Below are 27,042 nucleotides of genomic sequence, written 5' to 3' on the forward strand. Positions count from 1 at the left end.
TTGTGTGGTCGTTTGGTGATGATTGACTTCCAAACAAACCAAATATGGATAATAGTATACAATTAATTTATTATCAGAAACAAATTTCAAAATGAATAGTTGTATGCTTTATACGAAATTATGATCAAATTAGCTGAATGTCTTAGCATTATTTCTATCACTTTCAATAATCAACAAAAAAAACTATCATATTATTATCTATGTCTTTTTTATATCATCCTTGTACAACTTTCAAAATAGATCAAAAAAAGCTAAGCTTTTTATGTTGATATCAACAATGATTTTGATATAAATGATCAGTATGTTTGTTTTTGATTTGGCTATAATATACTTAGAAAGTTAATTTTTAATGTTCGTTCCATTAAAAATATATACTTTTATTTGATGCTAAATTAGGATAATACATCATTATTAAGGAGCCAGTACATTAGTATTGGAGCTCTATATTGTATAATATGCATTGTTTATATCACACAGATTACGCAAAAATATTATAAAGTTTATTAGAACAAAGGTCCTAGGGCTGTGGACCAGTAACTGTCCAAAGTAATCATTTAAATCAAAAGAAACTAAATATACCAGTTAAAATATGTCAATTTGAATTTTATGTGCGAACATTTAAAGTATGATTCAACACCCAAAAAATTATTTTAATAAATATAAGTTTACTATCAAAAAATATATATATTATCATGGAAGGACATAACTGTAAAATTTGCATTGGTAAGTTTTTTATATCGTTGTTGTAACTTGTAATTTCATTTGGATCCAATAACAAGTCTCAGTTATTATTTTCTTGATTTTTTTTGCGTATTCAACCTATTTTTAATCTCTGTGTTCACTTTGGACACATCACTTTGATACTCATCCACCACGTAGGCGAGTGAGAGGTCATTCCTGGAGTTTCTCAATAGTTCACTGTAATTTTTTTTCTTGTTGCTCTGCTGGGCTCAAATCAAATCTTCTATACATTGTCAATTGGTCTATTAGGGTTAGTTATAGCTCATTTGAAAGCAAACATTCATTAAAATCATTGTGAAATAAAATATTGAAACCTATTTTTCAAATGAGGCCTCCTTGACAATATCAAAGTGGAAGTTGCAATGTGGTGTCATATAGTGTATATGGTAGGGGCTCATGATTCAACGGGCAATTGAACAGAAATATCATCTGAAAGCAGAAACAAAAACAAAGCACATGGAACATAACTCTCCAATAGCAGAACACTAACAAACAGGAATGGACCTATATAACATAGAAAGTTTATCTATAATACCTATTTATATGTAAAAAAATAACTATAAAACTATAAAATTGTAATTGAATAAAAATATGCAATCCCACATATCACTAAATTTAATATCCTTTTTTTGACCAATTGTTCTTGAATTATTTCAACAAAATTATTGTAATCCTATCATAATTTAATTTGTTAAAATGATTTTCAAAACAGTAATGATATACCTCTTAAAAATGAAAAAAAAATCTACTCAATCGTTTAAATATAAGAAATATTTATTCTGTATAACACAAAAATAATAAATTAGTTCATGTAATATCAAAATAAAGCAACAACAAAGTTTCAAACTAAATCCAGATGAAATAAAAGAAAGATTCTATATTTTTTTGAAGATTTATGAAAACCGGAAAACTTTCTCTCCAGATTTATAACTACTTGAGAAATTCAATTCCTTCAAATTTATCATCTGCAATTTTTATCTCAGGCATAAGAATTCTTCCTGTGATGTCAAAAACAGTTATATAAGAGGCTGTAATTTCATTGTGCTCTTTTGATTTTAATGCTAATATGTGTTCTTCATTTGAGCCTGGAATAAATTTGAAACTCGAAAAAGTATGACTTGGACTTTCAATTTCTTGAGTATTTCCTACTCGAACAACCTCAATATCATCACCATTCATTTTTATTAATAAATTTGTTCCTTTTAGCTCATCTTTATGTTCATCAAATTTTTCAGTTGAAGCCTTTCTTGGTAAAAAGAACCATTTGTTATGAATCGGACTCCAATTGACAGCTTCGTGAGTTATATAACCTAGATCTTTAATCCCTGTTGCCTTTCTTATTGCTTCAAATTGATTCACCCAGCTTATATGCTCCACTGCACCATCCTTGGATATTTTTTTGATATACATAGGATTCCGATTTTGTCCAATTTTTAACCCGTGACCACCAACATATAAATATTCATCCTTGACTGTCATCCATTCACATTTGAATCCCTTTTCCTCATTCCCATTTCCATCGGATAAAATAACCCAAGGAATGGCCTGAACAACTGTAGAAGTAATGTTTAACCTGGAAATGACTCCAGTTTTATCACCACAGGAATAGAGTTCATCGTTAAAGACAATCAACTCTGACAATTCCATGCCTTTTAATTTATAACTCAATTTTGAGCTTACTTCCTTTTTGCCATCATTAAAACTGACAGAATATCTCCCATCGTCTCCAATAGTTAAATACCCATGTTTAAAGAAACTATGCCATGTGTTCGATCCTGTCTTTGATTTTGTGTCTAAATCCGCAATAATTCCTATATCATATGATTTAGATTGGGCTGGGGTGGAGAAAGGAGCCCCTTCTGTACTCCTAATAAATAATATGGAAAAATGGAAAATTTCTTGAGTGTATTTAACTTTTGAATTCTACAAAAGATGAAATAAAATTTGAAATAAATACCTAAGAACCACAAACAGACAAAGAATGCCAAAGAAAATGATTCTTTGACTCTGACAGATGATGAAAGTTTTCCCATTTTAACTTTGGTTTTTATAGATAGTTAATATATGTATTATAAGTGACAACTGCTATGGAATTATGAAAGTTCATGCTTTATATACTCAATTCTAGAAAATCGGGCCAGCTAAAAAAATCACCAGAATTACATCACACCCTAAACGTTATATAGTATGATTCACTTGAGTCTATTTTTCATTTCTTTTTTAAGCAATTACACTTGAAACTCACAAGTTAAATATTAAATTTAAGCTTTTGTTACACTTCCACGAGGAGATGTGTACTCTATGAAAACACTTGTAATGCCCTACTCAAAAAATAGAAAGAAGAAGAGCTACATCAAGGCAGGGGAAAAAATTGTTTCACAAAATCAAGTCTTTGAATTAACAAGGCACAATTGATGGTGATTAACTAAAATAAAAGAATATTAGTTTGGTTTTATCAATGCCGCTAAGTTCTTCAATAATTAGTGAGCTAATTTTTGAGTTATCAGCTGGCTTCTAAACATTTCCACATTACTTTACTAACATAATAACTTGTCGTATTCTTATATAATTCTCCAAAGAGCAATAAATGATAATATCAAAACTTTAAAGGAAATAAATATAGGTGGTACAACTTTCTCCTTATAAGAAATTAAAACATGAAAAGCAACTGAAAAAGCTTAAAATTATATACCCTTATGAAAATTAGGTACATTTTTTCGTTCACCCTTTTTCTCCTACTCGATTGATTTAGTATTGTAACTTTAAATATACAAATTTGAAGCTTCTGTTTATTGTTTCCGTGTACTCCAAATACTATATACTTGTAATAAAATATAATACATGAAATCATAATAGAATACCACACATTGTAGAAATTCAAATAGAAAATTAAATAAATAATATTTATATCGGAAAAATTTAAATTCTCTACCCATCCAGGATAAATTTATATATTTTTGATCTTTGTGTCTCACTCCTATGTTAGGAGTCTACTCCATCGTCTTATTTAGGATATTTGGGACTTTTCTTAGGATGAAACGGAGTCAGAAAAAAAATGTTTTTTTTACAAAATAAAGATACTGAATTAACAAGGCACAATTCATGATTATTAGAAAGATTTAAAGTATGATTTTGACCAATGTCACCAAGTGCTTTGACCATAGGGCAGCTTAATTTTGGGTTATCTGTTGATTTTTAATCATGTGTACATTACTTTACTAACATAAACACTTGACCTAATCATAAATAGGAGAGAAAAATTAAAATGAAGGTTGCAAATATTAAAATTTGAAATAGGATAAATGTAGGTGGAACAACTTTTTCTTTATTAAAATTTAAAAAAATAAAGGAAAATAAAATATGATAGCTACTGAAAGAACTAAACTAATAACCACTCTGTGAAATTACTTGCTTTTTTTTTTTTGCTTGTCAGTTTCTTTTTTATGTAAATTTTTTTAAATAAAATTTACAACATTTTTAAGCATATTTAATCTGTGAGAAAGAGCTTTAAGAAATAAAAGGGTCCTATAAATCTTGAAGATTGAAAGGAAAATTATCTAGATAAAATAGCTTAAATGAATCAAATGGCTGAACCCTAATGCCAATGATATTTTCAGTTTTGGCAAAGTGTTTATAAGTATTCTTGATTCTGGTTAGTAAGTTACTTTCATATTTGTAAACACTAGTAGTGTGCTCCCGTTTTCATAATTTAGCACCTTGTTCCATTCCGGAATTTATCGAGTAGAATTTTTTGTTCTCATCTTCATCATTGAACCATTTTCCAGATTAACATACTACTTTACATTGCTGACTGGGACAAGCTCTCTTCTCCTCCTCCTCCTCCTCCTCACCAAAATCAGTTGTCTCATAGACTAAATGTAACTATGTCCAAAGGTTTATTGATATCCTCTCTTTTATATAAATATAGGACCTCCTTTAGAGTATTTTTTTTCCTAAATTTCATTGATAAAAGTTTATTTATGGTGAATGTATTCTTTTTGGAGCAAAAAAAAAAAGGACAGTCGGTTCAATTTATCATTGATTGTGTGATATTTTTATTCATGTGATAATATTTTATCTTATTATGTTTTGCTATGAGCAAAATCCAACGTACTCTGAGGAACATGAAAAAGTGCTAAAGCATTTTGTCAATTAAATAATTGATTGTATGGAAAATGTTATTTAAATTAAATTGCCTCAAAGAGTCAATGAATAAAGATAAAACGAAAAATGAAATGGGAAATAATAGTTAACATACCCAAATTTACGAAATGATGTTGCACGGTTATGATATTTGGAATTTCAAAAGTTGTTTACTTGTTTGACTTCGTACACTTACTTTGAAGCAACTACAAATTAGTTTAATCTATATGCAGTCTTAAAACAAAGGACTTGCATTTATTTGTTATTTAGAACATTCTAAATGCAAATGATTCACCATTATAGCCATACAAAACTTAATATACATTTATGTTCCTCTGGGGACGTTGGGCAGTAATGGGTTAATAATTAAAAAATAATCTTATGCTTATAAAACTGACAAATTAATAACACATTTTAACATCTAATCTGTATCTCTTAAAATAATTCACATGTTTAAATGTGTTTTTATTTATCTATTTTCGTTTTATGGTACTAACTTCAAATTGTTTTAGAAACCTATTGGTAATTGACATTCCTATTTTTAATGTTTGTCAATCCATGAGTATTTTCCAATATGAATAATCGATATAATCAATTAATAATTAATTAAAAACAGAAAAGTGATCATCAATTCCAATCATTTCTGTTTTTGTATATTATTTAAAGTACTAAAACAGTTAACGTTATAACCCTTTGTTATGTTATTTAATGAATATAACACAGGTTTTTTGAGCTGATCTCATATCAGACTTTGTTTTGTAGCACAAAGAGTTTTCAAAATACTGTAGTTTGAAATTATTATCGATTATTTGAGATTGTTATATGACATAGATCAAACTTTATTTAAATTGTCTAATTTTGTGAACACATAACAACGAAATACATTAAGATGATATATTATAAGTGTTGTGAATGTTTCTTTCTTTTGTATAATTTCAAGTAATTGTCACAATACAGCATACAAAAATGGTCTACCATCATGCTTTCATTCCTTAATCATGAGTAGCGATTCTCCATTGTGCAAACATTTTGGTGAAATCGTTATCCTTGCTCATCAAACACTGCACCACGGTTTCAGGGGAAGAAATCTAATTGAGAATTCAGGAAGTGCATTGTCAACGACATTTGGCACTCAAGCTCTTTGTAAGCATCAAGTAAATTCTTTACTATATGTTTAGATGCAGGAAACTTGTTGTTTCCAAGATATTTTCATGTATCTATATGAAAGCCAGCAAAGCCTTCAATTCAGGTGGAAGTAAGACTTTTTTAAATTTAGTTTCATTCCATACCTTCATTATTTGTGGTCCAAGAAAAATAGTGTTGCCTTTGTTTTATTCCAATGAAATGATTGAGCCCATCCTGAAATGATTGAGCCCATCCTGGACAATAAAACTGTAATTTTCTGAAAAGTCATCAATTACTACAACATCTCCGTTCGTAATTTCTTCTTTCTTTTTGTTAAGAAATGCATTGGGCCATTGCAAAAAGTTGTGTTTGTCTAGCTTGACTGTTTTTTCGAAGAAACGGTAAATAAAGTCTTGTATTGGTAGAACTGTAGTTAATTCACATCCATCAAATATCCACTGGTGAAATTGTACATCGTAAATGTTGTTTTCAAATTTGTGGAGTAATGTAATTTCATATTATCAAAGTTTGAAGACATTATTTTATTAATCAACAGAAAATATGTATATTATATCAAATATGAGTTTAAATATAGAGCAATAATACTAATAATCTATAAAAGCGGCTCTACATACTCTAGTGAATGCTCTCATTGGAAGTGATCCCATCAAGATCCCACTCTCAACTTTTGATATGTTAAAAAAATATATTGATACATGTTCTACTAAAATTAAAACAAAATGGGGTTGCTGCATGGCAAGGCGCCATTTTGAAGGGCACACCAGAGCTGCAAAGTTTTATTTTTGATAAAAAAAAGATGAGGATCCAATATAAATTATATTTTGTACATCTTTTGACGTAATTTTTGTTGAAATCAAGACATTATGAAAGGAATTATGGCCTTCTGAACAACAATAGTCCGACTCATTCGGCCCAACTTTAAGCGGGCTAGAACAGCCAAAGTGAGTCCCAGAACCCTAATATTTCACAAACTATCTTCTTGTTTATAAAAACCAGCTCACCAAATATCATCAAAATTGGCGATGGTCATGCCGTAAGGGTGTGTACACTTGACGTGGAATGACCCATATATTACAATGGAAACAGATGTCATTTTATTACAATTATGCAAAAGGACTGTATACTTTATATTATACTATATTTTAGAAAAATAATAGGGCGATACCTATGTGTACAAATATTGGCAATCGTAGATACATCTATTATTTTTTTTAAATCTTTCGAAAATAAGGAAACTGTATGTGCTAAAAGAGATACAAAGACCGATTTGGATTTAGCGTTAAAACTCCTGAAAGATACACCCAAAATTATTTCTAATGATAATTCTTTGTAAATCTATAATAATTAATAAAAAAATAATTTGCTGCAAAATAACAGAAATTAATTGCATATATATGACATAAACAATATTAAAATAATCAATAGATTAAATATAATTTTCGACCAAATTTCAAAAATGATTCTTTGGCAAAATGTCTATTCGGGAAATGTTTCTTCGGCAAACTTTCTTTCAGTGAAAATGTTTTGGGCAAAAACACAAAATTTGAATAAAAACTCCAGTGCTTACAACGCAATTACGTCATAAATATATTCACTCACGAATAACCAAAATCCTCAATTTAATGAGCCTCACTCCAGAAAAAAAAATTATTTTTATAACAGGTAATATTTAAAAATGTTCTTAAATAAAAAATTTCATTGCTTTCTAAACCACCTCCCTCCCAATTTAAAAACTTGCTGATATCTTTTGTGAATGGATCTGAATTGCTTTTGAGTTAAAAAGTTATTGGATACCTAGATGTATTTTGGTACAAGAACTGGGTACAAATATATTGATATTGTGACAATAATACACTGAAACTCGAATACTCTCTCCTCCTCAGATAATACCAACTATGTAAAATGAAGTGGTATTTACACAATGGATTGAACTTATTCAGTAATGGATACAAAAAAAGGGATATTTTTTGTTATTAAAAGGTTTTAATAATTTTTAATGTCGTGTAATAAAATAAATGTACTATTGACATAATCATTGTTGTGGAATCATATGGTTAATAATTACGTATTTACTTCACATTATTGTCAGGTGTGAAAGGTAAATGTTAATATTTAAAAAAAAAAATTAAGTTTGAAGGGCAGTTGCGTTTGTTTAAGGCCGAATAAATATGTAACTTAATTATTTGATCTTCCAACTTAGCATATGTAAAAAATACACCTTCTATCGATAGATCAATATTTTAATACATCATCAAGCCATACATACATTTTGTTGAAAGGATAAGTGCTTAAAGTTGCTTTTTAATATGATCCTCAAAAATTAATTAACATTTCAAAATATTTATTATATATCTAAATAATTTCTTGCTTGGGATTTAGTTGTATATTTAGCCATGTTTTGATCGGGGTTTATTTAATTTAATTAACCATTTTGTTAGAAGTCGTTCCTCTTTTTTCATTGTGAGTTCTTTTATATATTTCTTTTCAAACTGATAACTTTGTAACTATTATTAAATATATTCACACAACCTCTTTAAATTCCCATGGGCACTTATTTCATTCCTAATTTTTGTATAAAGTAATGATTATTTTTTAAAAGTTATTATTAAGAATATGAATTTTATATTTTTAATATTAGAATTACATATTCAAATTCAAGTAGTCATTATAATCTTTAAATTGTTTATGAAGTCATCAAATATTTTTATTTAGTGTTTTTTTTTTCATAGTTCTGGAACAGCTTTAGCAAAAAGATTGCCACTAACAGAAGGTTAAGGACACTGGAGGAAAGAGTCATTGATCCTGGATCATAAAGTATATTTTAAAAGAACTCAATAATAATACTCATGATTAAAGTTTGTGCTTGTAGAAATGTAAGAAACTCGTTCGAAAGAAAGACAAAATTTGTTTAATAGTAAAGACAGAAAATTAAGTACGAAATAATAAATTAAAAATATATAAATAATACAAAGATATTCAGGCGCAAAATCTTATAAAAAGGAAAATATATGCTGCATAATTAATGGCGAAACTGTTTAATTATTTCTCAAAAAATAAAATGAGATATCGCTCAATCTTAATTCATTTCTTAAAATGAGGTTAATATGATACTTCTGATAGTTATTTATTAATAGAGTTGTAAATTATAAGCAGGACAGGTTCTAAGATTTAAAAAAAAATATTCCATACTAATTTTCGACAAAAATAATAAATCGCCTATCATAACCCATTCGGGGCAATAATGTATTAAAAATATTCAAAAATAACCTGGATACCCTGATAGAGGGGACAGTTAAATAATTAAACTATCGTCAGGATCATTAGCACTAAGATGTGCAAAAATAAATGATTTGGAAATATATATATTGTGTTTTTTTTCATAAATAATGATATTTATTTATTTCGGCCTGCAGCGATAAACAAAACCCATAAAGGTCGACTTATTATATAAAATATAAAAATTATCGTTTTTAAGAAAAGTGATGCATTTATAATACAAATATTAAAATATAACAGACAAAAACAAAACAAGTTAATAGTTTTAGTGGTGTAAATTAAAATTGGAAAATGATTGAATAAATTAATATCATTTAACACTTTTGTGTTAACAGTAGAATTGGAGGAGGAGAGCCACAGATCCAAAATATTGCCCCGAGAGTGAGTAGCTTCACTGACTTTTTCTTCCAGGAAAAGATCTTGAAATACTTCTATATACAGCCTACCAGTAGACGAGAAGGGGATTCAAGATGCCCAATCAATATTCAGAAGATTGAAGTCCCAACAGATGATTGTGTCAGAACAAGTTGATCTAAGATAAGTAGAAATTTATTGGTTTTCATTGTGCTTGGTACTAGGATAGTGATACATAGAAAGGATGCTATTATTATCACATTGGACTTTGCATATTTGTAAGTTGACTTCAGAGATCTCCCTAACTGAAGAACAGCTGAGATCTTCAGAGCAAAAGATCACCACACTACCACTTCTTTTCTTGGAACCCATTAAGCGATAATCGCAAACTTGAAGTCGTCCTTCATACACCTTAAAAGTTCTAATTTATTAAAAATACTTCGTATGCTTGTATAAAATATGGTTAATTTTTTTGGGGTACAATGTGAAAAATTCCTGACCTTCTCATTAATTGAAAAAGGCCAGGAGCATCTTCTTTTTTTAAGGAAGTCTCCTCTTATGGTATTGTTCAATTCTCTTTGAGCTTTTTTGAGGAGGGGGAAAAACGTATCTCATCCGACTCATGCTCCAACAAAATATTTTTAATACTTTCATCATAAAAACCGGCAATGACTCGTGGAAAATAGTAACATTAGAGTTATTATTTTTTATTCTGAAAGCCAATTGAATAACATTTGTCTGAATTTGAAATTGGTCAAACATAAGTTTTTTGATCTTGGAATCCTTAGAAAGACCATATATGATGACTTTTCGTCTATTATTCACCCTCTCGTTTATTACGTGCATAGACCAAATATTTAGATCCTTGAGATCAGCAGAGTGTTTAATCATTTCATTTTCTATTTTATTTTGTCTCTCAGTTACAGATGAGATAGACGATTCTAACATAGAAAATTTGTCAGTGAGTGTTTAAACTTTAGCTCGTAGTTGAGAGATATCCCTGATAACTAGAGAAGTTCTCTCCATGATAGGATCCGATATTATATGTTTTATGTGAGACATAAAGGAATCACGTTTATTAGAAGATAGAGAAGACAGATGATCATGAAGATTATTATCAGTGTCGTTATGAACACTACTTTTCCTCCCGCGCTTGCCCATGACGAATAAGGATACGATAATACAAAGAAAAAGACAACAAGCAGAGTATTGGTTTCAGTGAAGAGGGATAAACAGGACTTACCTTCGAAGTCAGGGTAAAGGGAAAAGAGAGAAAGAGGGGACTGACAGTTATTAGAATCTGAGGAGCATTTCCACTAATTTCTCGTCAACGATGACTCACACCAGAACATTAAAATGCTTATGTAAAAGAGTGAGTCTTGACAGTATATAAGATGAGAAGATCCATCTGTATTGGAGTAATAAACACCAAATAATAATTAAATATTTATAACCGGGAGTTACACACGTTTTAAAACAAGAAAAGAAAAATAAGATGAAAAAAAATTATATATCTGTTATTTAAATATTTGATTGATACTAGAAACATATTAAGATATGTTCATTTTGTGTTTAAATAAACCAAATCTCAATAAAAAAATACTAGTTTCTAGAATATAATACATTGCTGTGTACTTTGATTAACTTCTATGAAAACCAAGGTTTACATGTTGTTTCTGAGAATGCGTGTTTCAAAGCTCACCATTGTCAAATATCTGGACTATGAAATCTTCATATATGAAATATAAATATATTCTAGGAAGGCTAAATAGAGTGCAATATATCTCGTTCATTTGTAAAAATTTCATTTAATTCTGAATTTAATTTAAAATGAGATGATGAAAAATGGGTTTAAGGACAATTTTTTTTAATGTTCCATTGAGTAATTAGATGTAGTTGTACTGATTAAATACAAATTAACAATACATTATTACAATTGCTGAATTGGACCTTGGAATAAAAAATATAAATATGTTATATAATGATAGGCAAAAGTACATGGAATGGTTTTTTGCTTTTTTCTTTCCTCCCTTTCTTGGTCTTTTTCATTTTATCTTAGAATTACTTGTTTATAATCGCTTGCATATTCACCAATTATATTACTGATAAGTATTGGATTAGATTTGCATATCATGAACCGACTCCCAAAAGAAAAACACGACAAAAATGGTAACAACAAGATATTATATGGCAAGGAACTAACTAAGTTGAAGAAAGGATTTACTTAAAATAATATTTAAAAACTTTACGGTGTATATTGATCATTTTCTATAAAATGTTTCAAAGTTCAGCATTTAAATACCACAGGGCTTGCATATTATGCATTCGTTTCTGTAGTAACCTCTTCATCAGTTGTAACTTAAGTATCAGAATCATATAATGTGTATATTTCCTCATTATCAGCACTACCTGCTTTGTCTAAAATGGTATAAATTAAGTCACTAATAGTGCTGCAAAAAAGTTCGAAATTTCTTGTTGCTTTCTTTTCATTTCATTTATGAACTACTCTACATTCAATAATTAAGTAATATAAAAAATATTTGTAAGAAGGTACATGAATTACTTTGCTAATCTGTCTACTATTAAATAATACTTTAATACCAATACTATAAAAGTACAAAAACCAAAGATTAATGTATCATCCTGAACAAATGTAAAATCTAATAAAAAGTGAAAAAAACATACCTTTTAACCCCAAGAGTGACACAAGTGTCCAAACAATTTTAAACTGCCATAATATTTTTATTTTTCATCAAAACAAAGCAAATTTTCAAAACTTACACATTATACTTGACATATATAAACCAATCATTAGAAAATTTAATTTATGAATACGTGAAAAGCATATGATAGTTAGAATGTTATTTTATCGAATTCTAAACAGTTACAGAGTTTAGAGACAAATACAAAGTCACATGATAAATTGTTTTATTCATAAATTATAGAGATCTACTTTATTCTTTCTAATAATTTAAAAATATCATGAAAAATAATGCAATGACGAATGAATGAAAATATAGGATAACATTGTCCCATTTTTTGGAAGAATGCATTATGAAAAATTCCTTTATTTGTGATAAGAGTAAAGTTGTTTACATCCTAAATGTTTTAAAAAATATTAGATTCGTTAGAAAAAAAATATATAAAAACTTATAATAGTTGGTTTTAATACTTGATAAGAAAATGCAAAAAAAAAAATAATAATTCATTTGTGCTAAAAATTTAGCATAAAGTTTTAAGGAGCATTAAAACAGTCCATAAAATTTTTGTTCATATTTGATCATTTTTTAACTACCCGCCTTAATGGGTCATAATTTTTTTAAGATCCACTAAAGGGACAAAGTGAACACATTGCTGTGGATATGTAGACCTAAGATGAAAGTCAATTCAGGTGTAATGTTCCATAGTAGAAAAACTGTCCAAAAGAAATAGGAAACAACAAAATTTTGTTAGTCCAGATAGCATTCTCATAAGCATTTCTATAATTTAAAGATATCCACAGATTTTTTATTGATACCTGTCATGTTTAATTACTTTTAGAAGTATTTTCATATTGTCATTATATTTTAAGATTATCGTACAATAGTGAATTGCTTTCAAATACGAGACAAACTATATTCAGGGCCCTACGAAGCCAAGATCCTAAGGCATAGGAGTAGGATATAGGATATTGTATTATTCATAAAGAAGGCAAGCTCGCCTTCATAGAGGGTCTTGACTCGTACGCGTGTTTCTTCTTTCCTTCTCCTTTTCTGTATTAAATTTACCTGTGTTTAATCATCTCCTGCACATCAATTCTCTTAATTGAATGGAATCAAAACCTACGGATCGCCCTCCTGAGAAGGACTTGAGTGAAGTAATACATAAAGCAACTGGGGCAGAGGATGCGGCGCAGGGAGCGAGTAGTAGAAAGAATATGGAAAGAGAAGTAACAAGTAAAGACGTTGTAACCCGTCTTGCGAACACGGAAAACAATAACAAAAAAGTTAAAAGGTCTTCTTCATACACGACAAATAAGTCTAACGTCAGTTTAAAAACGATAAATACTTGCCCTTCCTGGAACAATATTGTTATCGACTGGAAGGACATCAAAGGAATAACTGTTAAGGGGTTTACCCCAGATGTTCGACAATACATGAAAATATTAGTAGGACTACGTTTAAAAGAAGAGGAAATATTAAGAATCAACGACTGTAAGAGTGGCGCAGGGTTCATTATAATCATACTGAAAGAGACGATAAACGTCATATCTAGATTCGAACACATTAAAGAACCTACTAAAATTGAAGAAGATATATTCTTTATTATAAGAGGCCTTAATAAAGTACGTGCAATTCAAGATCCAATCGAAGTAGTAATCAAAAACGGATCAGTAACCAACCTAAGTATTTTGAAAGAAATTATGGAAAAATTTGGAACTCTAGTTGGAAAAATCGAACCCGTCCCACATTGTCTGGTACCCAAATGCAAAGAAGAAGAGGAGCTAACTACAAAATTCAACAAATTTCTTTCAGGGAGACTGAAGTTTAAAATAAAACCCTCAAGGACGCTACCATCAATTGTACCTGTAGGGGGGAAAAAAGTAGAGTTGCTCGCTAAATTCCAACAAATACAATGCTACAAATGCCTAAAGTATGGTCTCATAAGAAGTAAATGCTCTGCCCTTAATAAAACAACATTCAAAGAATATGAAACCGAATTTAGACGGGAGATGGGTCTCCCGATAAGAATTGAAAGTGTAATGGATTGTGATATTTTAGAGGAAGAAGAAGACATTAACATAACAGGAGAGGAATCGAACGCTGCCCGTCTGGTCGAAAATGATGAAGCCCAAAGAGAAGATGAACACATTGACGAAACAAGAGAGGAAACGAACGCCGCCCGTCTGGTCGAAAGTGACGAGGCCCAAAAAGAAGAAGAAGTGCATCCACTATCTGGTGGAGGATTGTCACTGAATGAAAATCAAAAAGGAGAAAAAGAAAATGATTACTCGACTGAACAACAGGCCACACATAGAGGGACTGAAAGTTCTACTTTACCTTTCTCACCTAATGCCGACCAAAAGATTGAAACGGACACAGCAAATAATACTCCACTCAGGGACGACTGGAAAATGGTACTACGGAAGAAACTAGAAGTCCCAACCAAGAAACCTCTAATAACAAAGAAGCACGCGAAGAGATCCTTCTCATCTCCTCGGGAAAACTCTTTAGAAAAAAATCAAGAGAAAATAACACTCCTGAAAAATAAAATGCAGTCAACAATGGAGATACATGCTTTTCTGTGTACCGACGACTTTGTAATTGCAAATATTCATATTTTTATCAACTATGCATTGTAACTTTGAAAAAAAAAATACACCTCCCAGACTTATTGAATTCAAAGAAAATTTAGGAATCAATCGCTTAATTTCTCTCAATATCCGTGGAGGAAAATCGCGTAAAGTCAGACACGCTCTAATGAAAAGACTAATGACCTTAAATCCGGATATTATCTGTCTGCAAGACATTAAGAGCCTAGTTTCCTCTTCATGTTGAAAAAAGTGTACTTCTTGCCTCCCTAGTTGTTTTAGCTATTTCTACACTGACTCTGGTGTAAAACGTGGAGTCCTTACTCTTGTTTCAAGATTGTTAAATGTTCCAATTTGTGTTCAAGAATTTTACGGAAAAAGTGAATGGCATAAGATCTTAATTACTTCCGCAACATCAGAATTTTTCTTAATCAACGCGTATGGTCCTAGTGAGAGAGAGTCGACTTTTTTTCAAGCTATTATTAATTCCCATAAGGGAAATCCTTGCCCCCTTGCTATTGTTAGTGATATAAATGTGGATTTAAATAAGATTAGTAGTCTAAACTTGAAAATTTTAAAGAAGTTAATGTTGGAGATGAATATGGTTGATCTATTAAGGAAAATTTCACCGAATGAAAAGATTTCATGGAGAACAGGAAACAAGACTTCAAGAATAGATTTAGTTTTGGCTTCATCTAGTTTTATTAATAAAACAACGAACGCAAAATACCTCCCAGAGCCCTCATCTGACCACAAGATCATACAATGGGATTTCAAGCATGAATATAAAATGAAACAATTCAAAATGCCTCGCTGGATCTTGGAGGATGAAGATTTTCAACAAAGTCTTCAACGTAGGCTGACAGTAAATTTTGATCGCGTATTATCTGCTTCTAGGATAGCTTTGCGACTTAGTAATACTATTCAAGTGACTACCAAAAAATTTATCAAACGAAGAAAAGAAGCAAGCAGAAAATTCAATGACAACTTGGATGCTATTCTGACACAAGGTTCTCCTTTTGTCAGGGCATATGCGGCAGATACAATCAATACTTTTAGAATTCATGATATAGTTGATGAAGAGAAGAATAGGAAAATTGAACGGGAATGTAATTTCAGTCTTCGACTTAAAAAACTAGGAAGAAAATTTGGTCATCCAACCACAGGGGTTAAGCTTATAATGGTGGATGGAAAAAGACTGGTAAAAAAAGAGGATATCTTGAACTATTTTCATGAGTGCTTTCAGAATATTGTAGGAGGGGATAGAAAAAACTTCCCCCGTGCAAGGAGACACAAGGGAACAATCTTCTCAGAAGACATTATTGGAAATTTTATAGAAAATAAATTTAAATCTGATAAGGCCTGTGGACCTGATGGAATAATTGGAAAAGTTTATGTCGTGGCAAAGAAGGAAATTGTGCCTTATTTAACGTGTATTGCTAAATCTATGGAGAAACACGGCCGTCTTCCAAAAGTGTTGACTAAGGGAAGAATTGCTCTTATTCCAAAAAAAGGTAACGGAACGGACTTTAGTCATTGGAGGCCCATAACTGTGCTTAATGAAGCATATAGAATTATTGTTGGAGTTTTAGGCAAACAAATTGAGCCAATTTTAAACATGAAGTGCGGTCCAGAGCAAAAAGGTTTTCTTCGTGGGAGGAGAATCACTGATGTTTCTTGGAACATTCAGGCGGCACTAGAATCGGTAAATGGACGTAAAATGTATGGGGCGGTTATAGCTATTGATTTTTCAAAAGCTTTTGACTCTATCAGACACGTTTTTATTATGAAGACTGTTAAGAAAATCTTGCCTAAGAAATTTTATAATCCGATTAGGGCTCTACTTTTGAATGGAGCTTCAACAATATCTATAGGTGGGTTGGAGAGTAAACCAATTGAATTGAAAAGAAGTTGCCGACAGGGATGCCCGGTTTCTCCTTTACTTTTTGTTGCGGCAATTGAAGAACTCAATAATATTATCAAAAGGAAATATGGCGGATTTGGTATTCAACTAGGATCGAGCAGGAAAATAATTGATATGTATGCAGATGATGTGACTCTTATGGTAGAGGCTAAATCGGAGAGGCAACTGATTAGAAGGATCGAGATTCTCTTGGGTTGCTTAGAGAAGTTTGAGATAAAGTCTGGCCTTGCAGTCAATAAGTATAAAACGGCAATACTACCAATTGGTAAGTGGACTTCGATATCTTACACCGAAGTTCGAGGTTACGCAATAAGAGATACTTTAGAAATTCTTGGGATTAAGTGGGACAGACACGGAGTAACGTTAAGAAACTGGACTTCCCTTAACAGTTTGATCTATAAAAAATTAGCGGAATGGAGAAATTTTAACTTACAAACAAGGATTGACTTATATAACACACAAGTAATTCCATGGATCTTGTATAAAGCTACTTCGTCTCCGATAATCGGAGAGCATTCGATTAAGGAGGAAAAAGTTGGCTTGAAAAGTTATTTTATAAAACATACATTCCGTCATTAAAAAGAAGCAAAGAACAAATTGGAGGTGGACTTGCCACGATTTCTACTATCTTGCCTAAAATTTACAAGAAGATTTTTCTTAATTTAATTGTGAACCCAGATGTTGGTTGGAAGTCTTGTATTTCCTCGAGTAGGATTTGGAAGTGGATTTTGTTTGGAACGAAAATGATAAATTCGCAAGTGGTCCAATTCTCTTCTTTTATTGGGGCAGCTCATAGAATTTTGTGGTTAAACGATGTGGTTTTTGACTCGAACTCGACAATAGACGTAATACATAAGAACAGGGGAAAGAGGTATTTCTTTAGAAACCATGAAAATTCAATAAGCATGGAAAGGGAAGCGTTGGATAATAACGTAATTTCAATTCATGATGTAAAATGTGATAATATTTTCTCGAAAGGGAAGTTTTTTTCCTTTGCAAAGGACAGCAGCAACACACTGTATGCTGACTCCTTGGCCTATGAAAATGGGTTCGTTTAAAAAGTATCAACTGAAGCCATCACGGTTTGTGGAAAATATCTCCGTATTCTTAGTTTGAAGGACGATTGGACAAGTCATATAATGAATTCGACTAAAGGAATTGCCGATGGCAGGAAATTCACTGCCCAATTTCAAGTGGCTACGGGCTGTATAATTTTTAACGATTATTGTAAAGACTGTGGCAAGATGTTTAATTCTGTTATTCATGCTTTTGCTGAGTGTCCTTTTTGCTGTTATTGAGGAAGTTTGTTGAATGGAACTTGGAAGGTCATATAAACACCGCACCAAACCATATCTCGGCCATAATTCTTTTAGGCTTCCAAAAAATAAGTTAATTCCTTCGAAGAAGGCTAAAGCAATCGGGTTTGGCTTACTTAACTCTAAGGCTTATATTGCAAAAAAGTTGACATTGAAGGAACCAACAGATGGAAGGGAGTTAAGAGGCATACTTATTGCGGCTGCGTCACGATACTTGGCTTTTGAATTGAAAATACCCAAGGACGATACATTGACGTTCGATTTAGCGCTGGATATTATTCGGTATTTTCCGGAGAACTCAATTAAATACATAAAAATTTTAAATCACATTATCAAGATATTTAATAGACATAAAAATAGGCAAATCCTAGATACTTAGTTTTAGATTTATGACTTTTTTTGGTTATATTGTGTTTTTATTTGTTGTTGGGATTTTTGTTAATCTCATTTATTGTATAGATTTTTAGTGTAACTAAAGTGATCTTTGTTTTTGGGAACTAATTTTAAACTACAATGTTTATTTATATTTTTACTAAATGTAATTTCCCAATTTATTATGATGTATATTGTTTTTATTTTTTTAATATTATATATTGTAAAATTAAGACCTTAAAAAAAAAAAAAAAAAAAAAAAAAATCAAACAATCTAAAATAAGTCACAACTTCATTTCAAAAATTAAAATCTAATTGGTAAAACAACAATGTCTTCAAAATAGACTTCATTCTAATTTTCTTCCACTTTATTCGAAAAGTTTCTAAGATTAAAGACTTATTGGTTTACTTTAATGATGAAATAAAATACTATAACCCCACATCATTTCTTTTTAGTACTGTGAGGTAGTAGAGGAACTTTTGAAATACATTTTTTTTTCCATTACTCCAATATTATTGGAATTATACATAACGAATTTTGACGCAATAAAATTACATCTTTCTTCCAAAAGGGAAACTAATTAAGACACTTTAGTACCAATGTTAATAGAAATACAAGGTTATGTAATCGGGATTGTCATAATTTTTGGATTTGATGTACCGTACAGACTGTTGGGCAAGCGGACGGATTTTGACGTCATATATTATAACAGCGTTACTGTGACATTAACAGTCAAGGAAAGCAGTATAACGATACTCTTGGTAACAGTTGTACTCTTTGACGTCACTATAAAAAACCTTGGTGGAAGTAAAACATCAGTTAGAAAAGCATTATGGAGAGTAATGTAAATTTGGGGAATTTTTAAGCTGGACCGTTTTGTTTTTCTGAATTTGTAATCCGAAGAATGAAATTTCTTTTCCTATGCCGTTATAACTTCCTTTTTCAAATAGATTCAATTATAATCAAAACCTGATTGAACATTCGAGTGTGCTCATAAGAGACGGAGCGTAACCCTGAAGATTTCTTGCAGAGTTATAATTGTAAGTCCTTGTCGGCCTCAGAGTAAAATTGGGGGTCTACATCGGAGTAATTCTAGCATATGTCCTTTTTTATATCCTTTTCTCCCTTGTCACAGCTGATAGTAGTCGATTTAATGAAACCTTGAACATTATTCTTCTCTTCTCCAAAACATTCTTCAAATTGTCAGGGTTACCTTGTTGATTTTCGGTTTCTTTTTTTAAACATGGCCAATGTACACAGGATTTTCATCACTAGTTATTGTTAGGGGTGGACATCGAGCAAGTGTGTGTAAAAAGTGGGAGTGAGACATATGGTACTATTGATAAAAGTATGGTGTTGGGGGATAGAATGTCACGTAATGCTGGTATGAAAATGAGAATCTTCTATATTTCATATTGCACTGGAAGAGTGAATATAATAAGTGTCTGAAATTTTCAAATTCAGGAATAACCGATTTACTTCGTCAAAATCGTGAAAAAACTTCCAAATTTCTACATTATGACTCTATTAACAAATGTTGCTAATCTGATATGTCATACAATGAGTAGTCAATAACTAAAGTGAAAGAAGTATGGGTAAAATAAAAAACCATTCATTATAACGAAAAATATGAATTGGAAATTTTAATAGTAACTATACACAGTAAGTGAAACTAGTTAATGATAACAAACCACACTAAATATTACAAATCGATTCAACAAATTATTAGGGACAAATGTAAATTATAAATATACAAAAATAATGAGACATTTTTATACAGGAAAAAATATACTAATTATGAGTAGAAATAAAATCCTTCTTTTTCCTTTCATACTTCAAATAAATGTAGATTCCTCATTTTTCATCATTTATGTAATTTGTTAAGCTCAGAAAAGAAAATGTAAATTAATATGCTCATATTTAAAACGAATCCATGGAGAATACCCAATTCTTAACCCAAAAAAAACTTATGTTAGACAAACTATTTGCACTTCATCTGAAGCTAAGGCCCCCTTTGACACCATTCATGCTATTGTTCGTGGCCATATTTCTGTAGTTTTCTAACACTTTAGCTCGGAGATTATGAAAATTTAGCTTTATGCTAATCCTAAATTTGAAGAAGTATTTGTTTAACGAATTTTTGAATATGTAAATACAACAATAATTACATACCAAAGTCTTTACACGAAGAAACTGATGTTAGACTAATTATTTGCACGCCATTTGAAGCTAAGACCTCCCCCTTTGACACCATTGATGCTGTTGTTCTTGACCATATCACTGTAGGTAGGAAAAAATGATATTTATTCTTAAAAAAGTTATTTAATAAATACTTACTCTTACGAATCTAATATTTCAATATTCCATTCTAAAATTAAATTGTTCTTGATACTTTTTACTGATAAACAGGACCTTATTTTTGTATGAATGGCTCTCAATATGCTGAAAATCCTCTCTAAGTCATAATTTATAATAGGCGTGTTTCTGCAAATAGTGTCCTCAGAATTTGCTAGGTCTCGAAAATCGTTGTACGCTGGATTTGCATCTAAAAATGTATTTAATTTTATTTTGAATGGCTTTAGCTTGATGATATCGACGAGTAAATGTTCGACAATAGTCAAACTAACAAGAAAACAGAGTTTTCCTTCTAGCACGGTAATGGCCTCGGTAATTGGGTTGAGATTATGATTAATTATTTACAATTCTTCATAAATAAATTGATCATTTATGATCTTCTTAGCTTGAACTTGGCGGTTTTTCATTAACGTTGTTTAAATATTCCCTGATAACTTCGAAGTTATCAAAATGGTAATTAACTTGCTTTCAACCAAGTTCGCTAGCGTGTGACAATAGGTACTAGAGGCAAGGGAATTTGGTAAGAAGCATTAAAATTCCACTTTCTGTTCCCCGCAATCAGGAACATTATTTTTATTTATGAAATGAGCTCGTTTGTCTTTGGAAATTCCTTATGTGGAAGCAATATGTTTCAATTGGGGGTAGCTTATTTAGAGGTTATTGCCCGGTTTTTACTCTATTCGTGATTAAAAATTTTAACTTACCTTCATCAAAGTATAAACCATGAATTAGTTAAATACTATGCACGATAAAATTTGCAACATTAACGGCATTAGCAACTTTTATGTCTATCATGTTGATTAGATAAGGACGACCCAAGAAAAGGCCATTCAAAGGACCCATCAATATAGCTGTGATTGTTTGTTCCCGATTTTCTTATCCTTGCTGACAACCTCTATTTATCTTTGTAGATTCTTTCTAGTAGGTACTGTTTATCAGCATATTTCTTAATAAACTTTTGAAGATGGGGTTTTCCACGGTGAAAAAATGCCCATTACAGGAAACTAGCATCTTTAAGAGGTCGGTGTTAAAGTTGTCAGGACCATTAGGAGTCGAAAATTGTTCGTATGTATTCATATTCTTGATGTGGAATGAGGAATTAAGTATCATTTGACTCTGGATGAGGGCTTTAAGAGTACTTACATCGGCATATTCGACAAAATATTTTGTTTTCGTCCGGTAGCTCCAAGTTTCATGGCCTCTATTAATTTCAATCTAGGCGTAGAGAGAATTTTTTTTGGAATTTCAGTAATTTTATTGTACAAACACAAATGCACTCGGCAAGTAATAGATTCTTTGAGGAGATGTTAGCACAACAATAATTCGAGAAAGAATGCATACATAATAAAAAAGGGAAATTCTACCAACTGTTTTCCTTTTCTTATCTCAAAACAGTAATTTATTTAACCAAACAAACAAGCTTTAGTTATGGTATAACCTTGTATTTCTATTAACCTTGGTTTGTAATTTATCAGTAATTTGAATTATAATTTCCCAGTCCACTTTACGCTCCAGTCATGGAATCGACTTTAAACTCAAGCTGTTTTTTCTTCTCATTTCTGTAGCTGAGATGAAATATATATATTTTTTTCTTTTTTATGTCTTTTAACGCCATAATGATCATAAAGGTAAAGGGTCTTTTTGTGGTGGTGGGGGAGGGGGGTAAATTAATATTTCGGGAAATTGATAAATGGCTAATGATAAAAATTTGATACGTACTATTGATAATCAGTATTCAAAATTTCAGCTTTGATAAATCATTCATTTAGCCACCGACACTCGAATGAATTTTCCTGCTGTTTTTCAAAAATGTTGACTTTTTTTCTTGTCTTAGGCTTAACGGGCATGTATTTAAACTTTCATAATTTGTTAATAAGATACTAGAAAAATAATTCGCTTAAAAATATAGCAAAACGAAAATTAAAAAGACTATTATAAAATATAGTACAATCAGGAATATTTATAAATAATTTTCTAGAAATAGTTTCAAATTTTCATTTGAACATTTGCGTAAAGATTAACAATTTGCAAAATTCCATAGAGGTTGTTTTCTTTTTTTGTCCATAAATTATAGACAATATATTGCAATTTTGTAATAATTGCATAAAATTTTGCATTATACGAAGTAGAGAAGAAGTCTTATTTGCCCAGTTGTTGATTGAATAAGTTAATAACCATTTTAATGATGTCCCCATATGTTTTAAATAAATATTGACACTCCCACAAAATCTAATCAGTTGTTTCCTTTATACGTTGATAAAAGAAGCGAATTCCCAATTCCTTATTAAATTACTTGGCAGTAACTTCGAGATTCTTGAATAGTATTCTGTATTTAATCTATCTTTTGCTCGACCTAAAAAACTTAATTTTAGTTTTTCATTATTATTTATGTTGATTTTATCAATTCCTTTAAGCTTGAAGATAACACCATTAACGTTCTTTACATTTTATTTTTTTCTTTCTTTGAGATTATGGATCATTTCACTGACATAAACAGGGAATCTTTTATAGAATCAGCTTAACTTTAGCCAAACCTCTTATTAGCTCTTGCTAGCTCGCGTTAATTAAATCCATGTTTCACATCAATAACTTTGAGATCGATATGCTAAATATTATGCCCTGTATAGGTTAACTCTTCTTCATTTTGATTAGAGAACAAACATCTCCCATTTAAAACTATTTACCAGATTCCCTCGAACTGCAGTATACTTATGAAAGGAATTATATTTTAAAGAACATTTGCATATTTTTTGGCATTTGCTCCTGACTTTGAAATTTCATCTGGATGTTTTTCGTGAGGGTTAGGATATTCTCCGATTGCAAATGTTCATTTTACATTTTCTCAAATACTATTTATATCACGGCGTTATCTCGCTAACACAAAAATATTATATGTATTTTATTATCGATTCCTTCTTCTCCCATGATACGCCATGACTTTTTCATAACGTATTCCTTTTCATAAATACACAAAGTAATAAGTTAAATAAATAGTGGTGATATGATTGACTTACTTGGCTAACTTGATTAATTTGATTTCGCCCCTTTTTTCTGTTTCTTTTTAGAGGAAAGGTTGCGTGGTGAAATAAGGATATCGATGTGATGTACATCTCTTCAGATGAAGATAAAGAATGAGAGAAGAAGAAAAAAAAGGAAGAGAACTATCAACTCAATGAATGGAATCCCAAGAGATTATTTAAATTAACAAAGGCTGAACATCAGTAGATGTATAAATGATCCGAACACTCCGACACAATGTTATTTCCGCCCAGTGCTCTGAATGTCAAAGTGAAGAGATTGTCCCAAGGACAGTTAAATGTAGTTATTCTACAAGGATATCTCAACGAATCTACTCCATTTCGCTTAGCCTTTCCTGCCTCCCTGTTCTAACCCTTCTCTCATACCTCCCCCCTTTTCCCTCAGCAAGCTATATACCTGTAGACTAAACATATATTTACTTTGCGTAAATCTGTTTGTGTCACGTGTATTTTCATAACACAACCCACCCCTCAGCTAACCATTGTTATTTTTCTTTAATTATCACTCAAGAATTATATATAGTTTTTCCCCTTTTCATACTTTGTATATGAACTAAGAACTGAACTATATTAGTATTTTTCATATACACTTACTGTTAACCCTTCCTGGACAAGGTTATTTCTATTCAAGTCAAAAGGTTAGTTAGAGATAGTCACTGACAGCAACGCCATCTGGTAGTTAGTCTTTTAATATAATTCATATTCTCATGAGAGGTTGCGTTTCCAAGTAAGCAGGTTATCATCGTTTTGTTTTCTTTCTTTTCTTTTGCTTATATTCATAAGAAGTAATGTTCAATATATAAGTGAAATATTTTTCATACCTTTGTCCCGGCATATGTAAATCGTCTGTAGCCCTTCTTTTATTCGGTCTACGACGTCTGTGTCCACAATATAAATAACTTACTAACGAAATCTGGATTGCCTTTCCCGGGTTTGTCCTGGAAAGCCCGGTTATTCGTGTGGGTATTTCTTCCCAATATTCCTTTCGGTCTAATATCTACCCAATTGGATAGGCAGTATAGTCGTGGCTCTCTCACAAAAATAAGTCTGAGAAGTATCACTAAAATTAAGCCACTATCACTGCCTTTGAAGAATAAGAATGCAAAAGGTGTGTCCTTCCTCCTTGAACACCAACTGCATACTGCTTGATAGCTTGCTTTCGCCTGGCCGGCTTCGAAGCAAAGCCTAAGAAGTACTGTGTGCCTGGATCAACAGGTTAATTCTCCCTGTTTCAAGCATATTGCCTGAATCGGAGTGAAGCCTAGTTGTTCTTTGCACTGTGCTTGTTCAAGCAAGAGTATTGTTTGAAAGACTGATACTATTATTATTGGATTCATAGTATATTTCCTTTCTTTCCTAAACAAACCGATAGAAAGTGCTTCTTGTACCCTTTTGTTCCTATATATCTATTTCTTGGTAATATTTACACAAATGTTTTGCAAAATGCTACCATCTGCAGATGGTAGCGTGTCCCCAAGGTACACTACATGTTTATGTGTTTGTATATTATAATGTATTTTATAAGGATGCTTTCCTGTTGACGTTGTGGACTTTGCTGACATTTTGCTATTGAATTCTTTATTCATATTTCTTACGTGCCTGTTTTTGGCTGCTGACATTGTGATTTGTTCCACCACACCTAGGGAAAGGGAATTCTTTTACTAGAATTTTATTCCTTAGGGCTGGCTGGTACTCATCTTTTTGATTCCCAACTACGGTCACAGCAAATCAAAGTCAAGTCTCCTCTATAATAGCCTTATTTTTGAGCATCTCCTCGGCCCGCCTAGCTGTCAATACTGCTTCAGGGGTTTCTTTCTTTACTCGCCCATGTTTATAAAGAACCAGTTGTCCTGCAACTGCCAGCTGAGTTTGAAGGCGAGCTGCGCCTTTGGTTGGTCTATTTTATCAGCCACAACCTAGCTGAGTTCCTGCGTTGCAGAATGCCCCACTGCCCTCCAGGCAAGCATAGGTATGAAGTAAAACCTCTTCTGTTGCATAGGTATGAAGTAAAACCTCTTCTGTTGCATAGGTATGAAGTAAAACCTCTTCTGTTGCATACTACTGCACGTTACCTCACTACTCCAAAAGGGTTCTCAAATAGAATGAAGAGTAACCGAGGTATTTAAATTTTAAATTGGAGCTCAGCTACGGGAGTGGGCTCAAATAATAGCTTATTGTTTGAGTTTACTTTTCAATTATAAATATAAGTGTCGGAAATGGGTTAGGTTTTTTTTTGGGTTTTGGCTTATTACACCTTATTCGAACCGTACACTTCATACGAGTATTTTGATCTCCCATGAACCATCATGTTGGGTGATCATAGACAAAGGTACAGCGGTTGGAAAAGGGTTATTTTTAACCCTTTTCTCTAAAAATTGGATTCCTGGGATTCACGTTCCCTTTTGATCCTACTCCAGGGAAGTTTAATCCCGACCGGTTGTGCTCGAGGTGGCCAAAAGGGTCCTATAGTACCGAGAGTCACATCAAAATTACCGGAATTTAATACTGAATACGAAAAAGTTATATTCAGTAACCCTCGGCCTGACACTTTTTATATATATAACAATTGTCCTAGAGGTCCTGGGTTCGAGTCTGGGTGGCAGTAAATACTTTATTTCATTTTTTTCATACATTTAACCACGGGTTCGTTCCGGACGAACACAAATAAGCTTTTCTAAGAAAATAGAAACGGTATCCCATGTTGCTGTACATTCCGCGTTGTCCCAGAATTTCAAAATTGGCTTCTTTTCAGAACTTTAAATAGGTTTTCACACCCGAAAAGTGATAAATTTCGCCTGTTGAATCAGTTCTGCATACCGGACCGCGGATTCATTACTTAAAAGCACGTGCTTTGTTCTTATTGAATCAATAGGTCCTTACTTTATATAATAAGGCTACAATAGTATCGACAAGTGAAGCAGACTCGTAAGCCTCTCACTTGTCTCTAAAAACGTTATTCACTGACCACTGAGTGTTTTGTACGATCTTTTTTGAAAAGTCGAATAATATATGATGGGATCAGAATCTGAAGAGGGAACTTGGTATTGTTTCCCGTGCAACATAACATTCGAAGAACGAGAGGAATG

General features: G+C 31.5%; 1 protein-coding gene and 1 long non-coding RNA gene across 2 annotated transcripts; both read right to left on the bottom strand.

Moving 5' to 3' along the window:
• Window positions 1–1,497: 1,497 nt before the first annotated feature.
• On the bottom strand, window positions 1,498–2,828 carry LOC121122825 (soluble calcium-activated nucleotidase 1). The gene is made up of 2 exons (XM_071893887.1): window positions 2,699–2,828; window positions 1,498–2,608 (listed from the first exon to the last, which is right to left on the bottom strand). The coding sequence occupies exon 2, from the start codon at window positions 2,386–2,388 to the stop codon at window positions 1,672–1,674; it is 717 nt and encodes a 238-aa protein (XP_071749988.1). The 5' UTR covers window positions 2,389–2,608; window positions 2,699–2,828; the 3' UTR covers window positions 1,498–1,671.
• Window positions 2,829–20,178: 17,350 nt separating this feature from the next.
• On the bottom strand, window positions 20,179–22,043 carry LOC121123235 (uncharacterized). The gene is made up of 3 exons (XR_005865949.2): window positions 20,901–22,043; window positions 20,736–20,843; window positions 20,179–20,670 (listed from the first exon to the last, which is right to left on the bottom strand). It is a non-coding gene; the product is annotated as an uncharacterized lncRNA (long non-coding RNA).
• Between the last annotated feature and the right edge of the window lie 4,999 nt (window positions 22,044–27,042).

This window comes from Lepeophtheirus salmonis, unplaced genomic scaffold, assembly GCF_016086655.4.
Source record: "Lepeophtheirus salmonis unplaced genomic scaffold, UVic_Lsal_1.4 unplaced_contig_1351_pilon, whole genome shotgun sequence".
NCBI classification, from domain to species: Eukaryota; Metazoa; Arthropoda; class Copepoda; order Siphonostomatoida; family Caligidae; genus Lepeophtheirus; species Lepeophtheirus salmonis.

Coding starts and splice junctions, on each gene's coding strand:
- LOC121122825 (XM_071893887.1), bottom strand. CDS start 2,388: ATGGAATTGTCAGAGTTGATTGTCTTTAACGATGAACTCTATTCCTGT.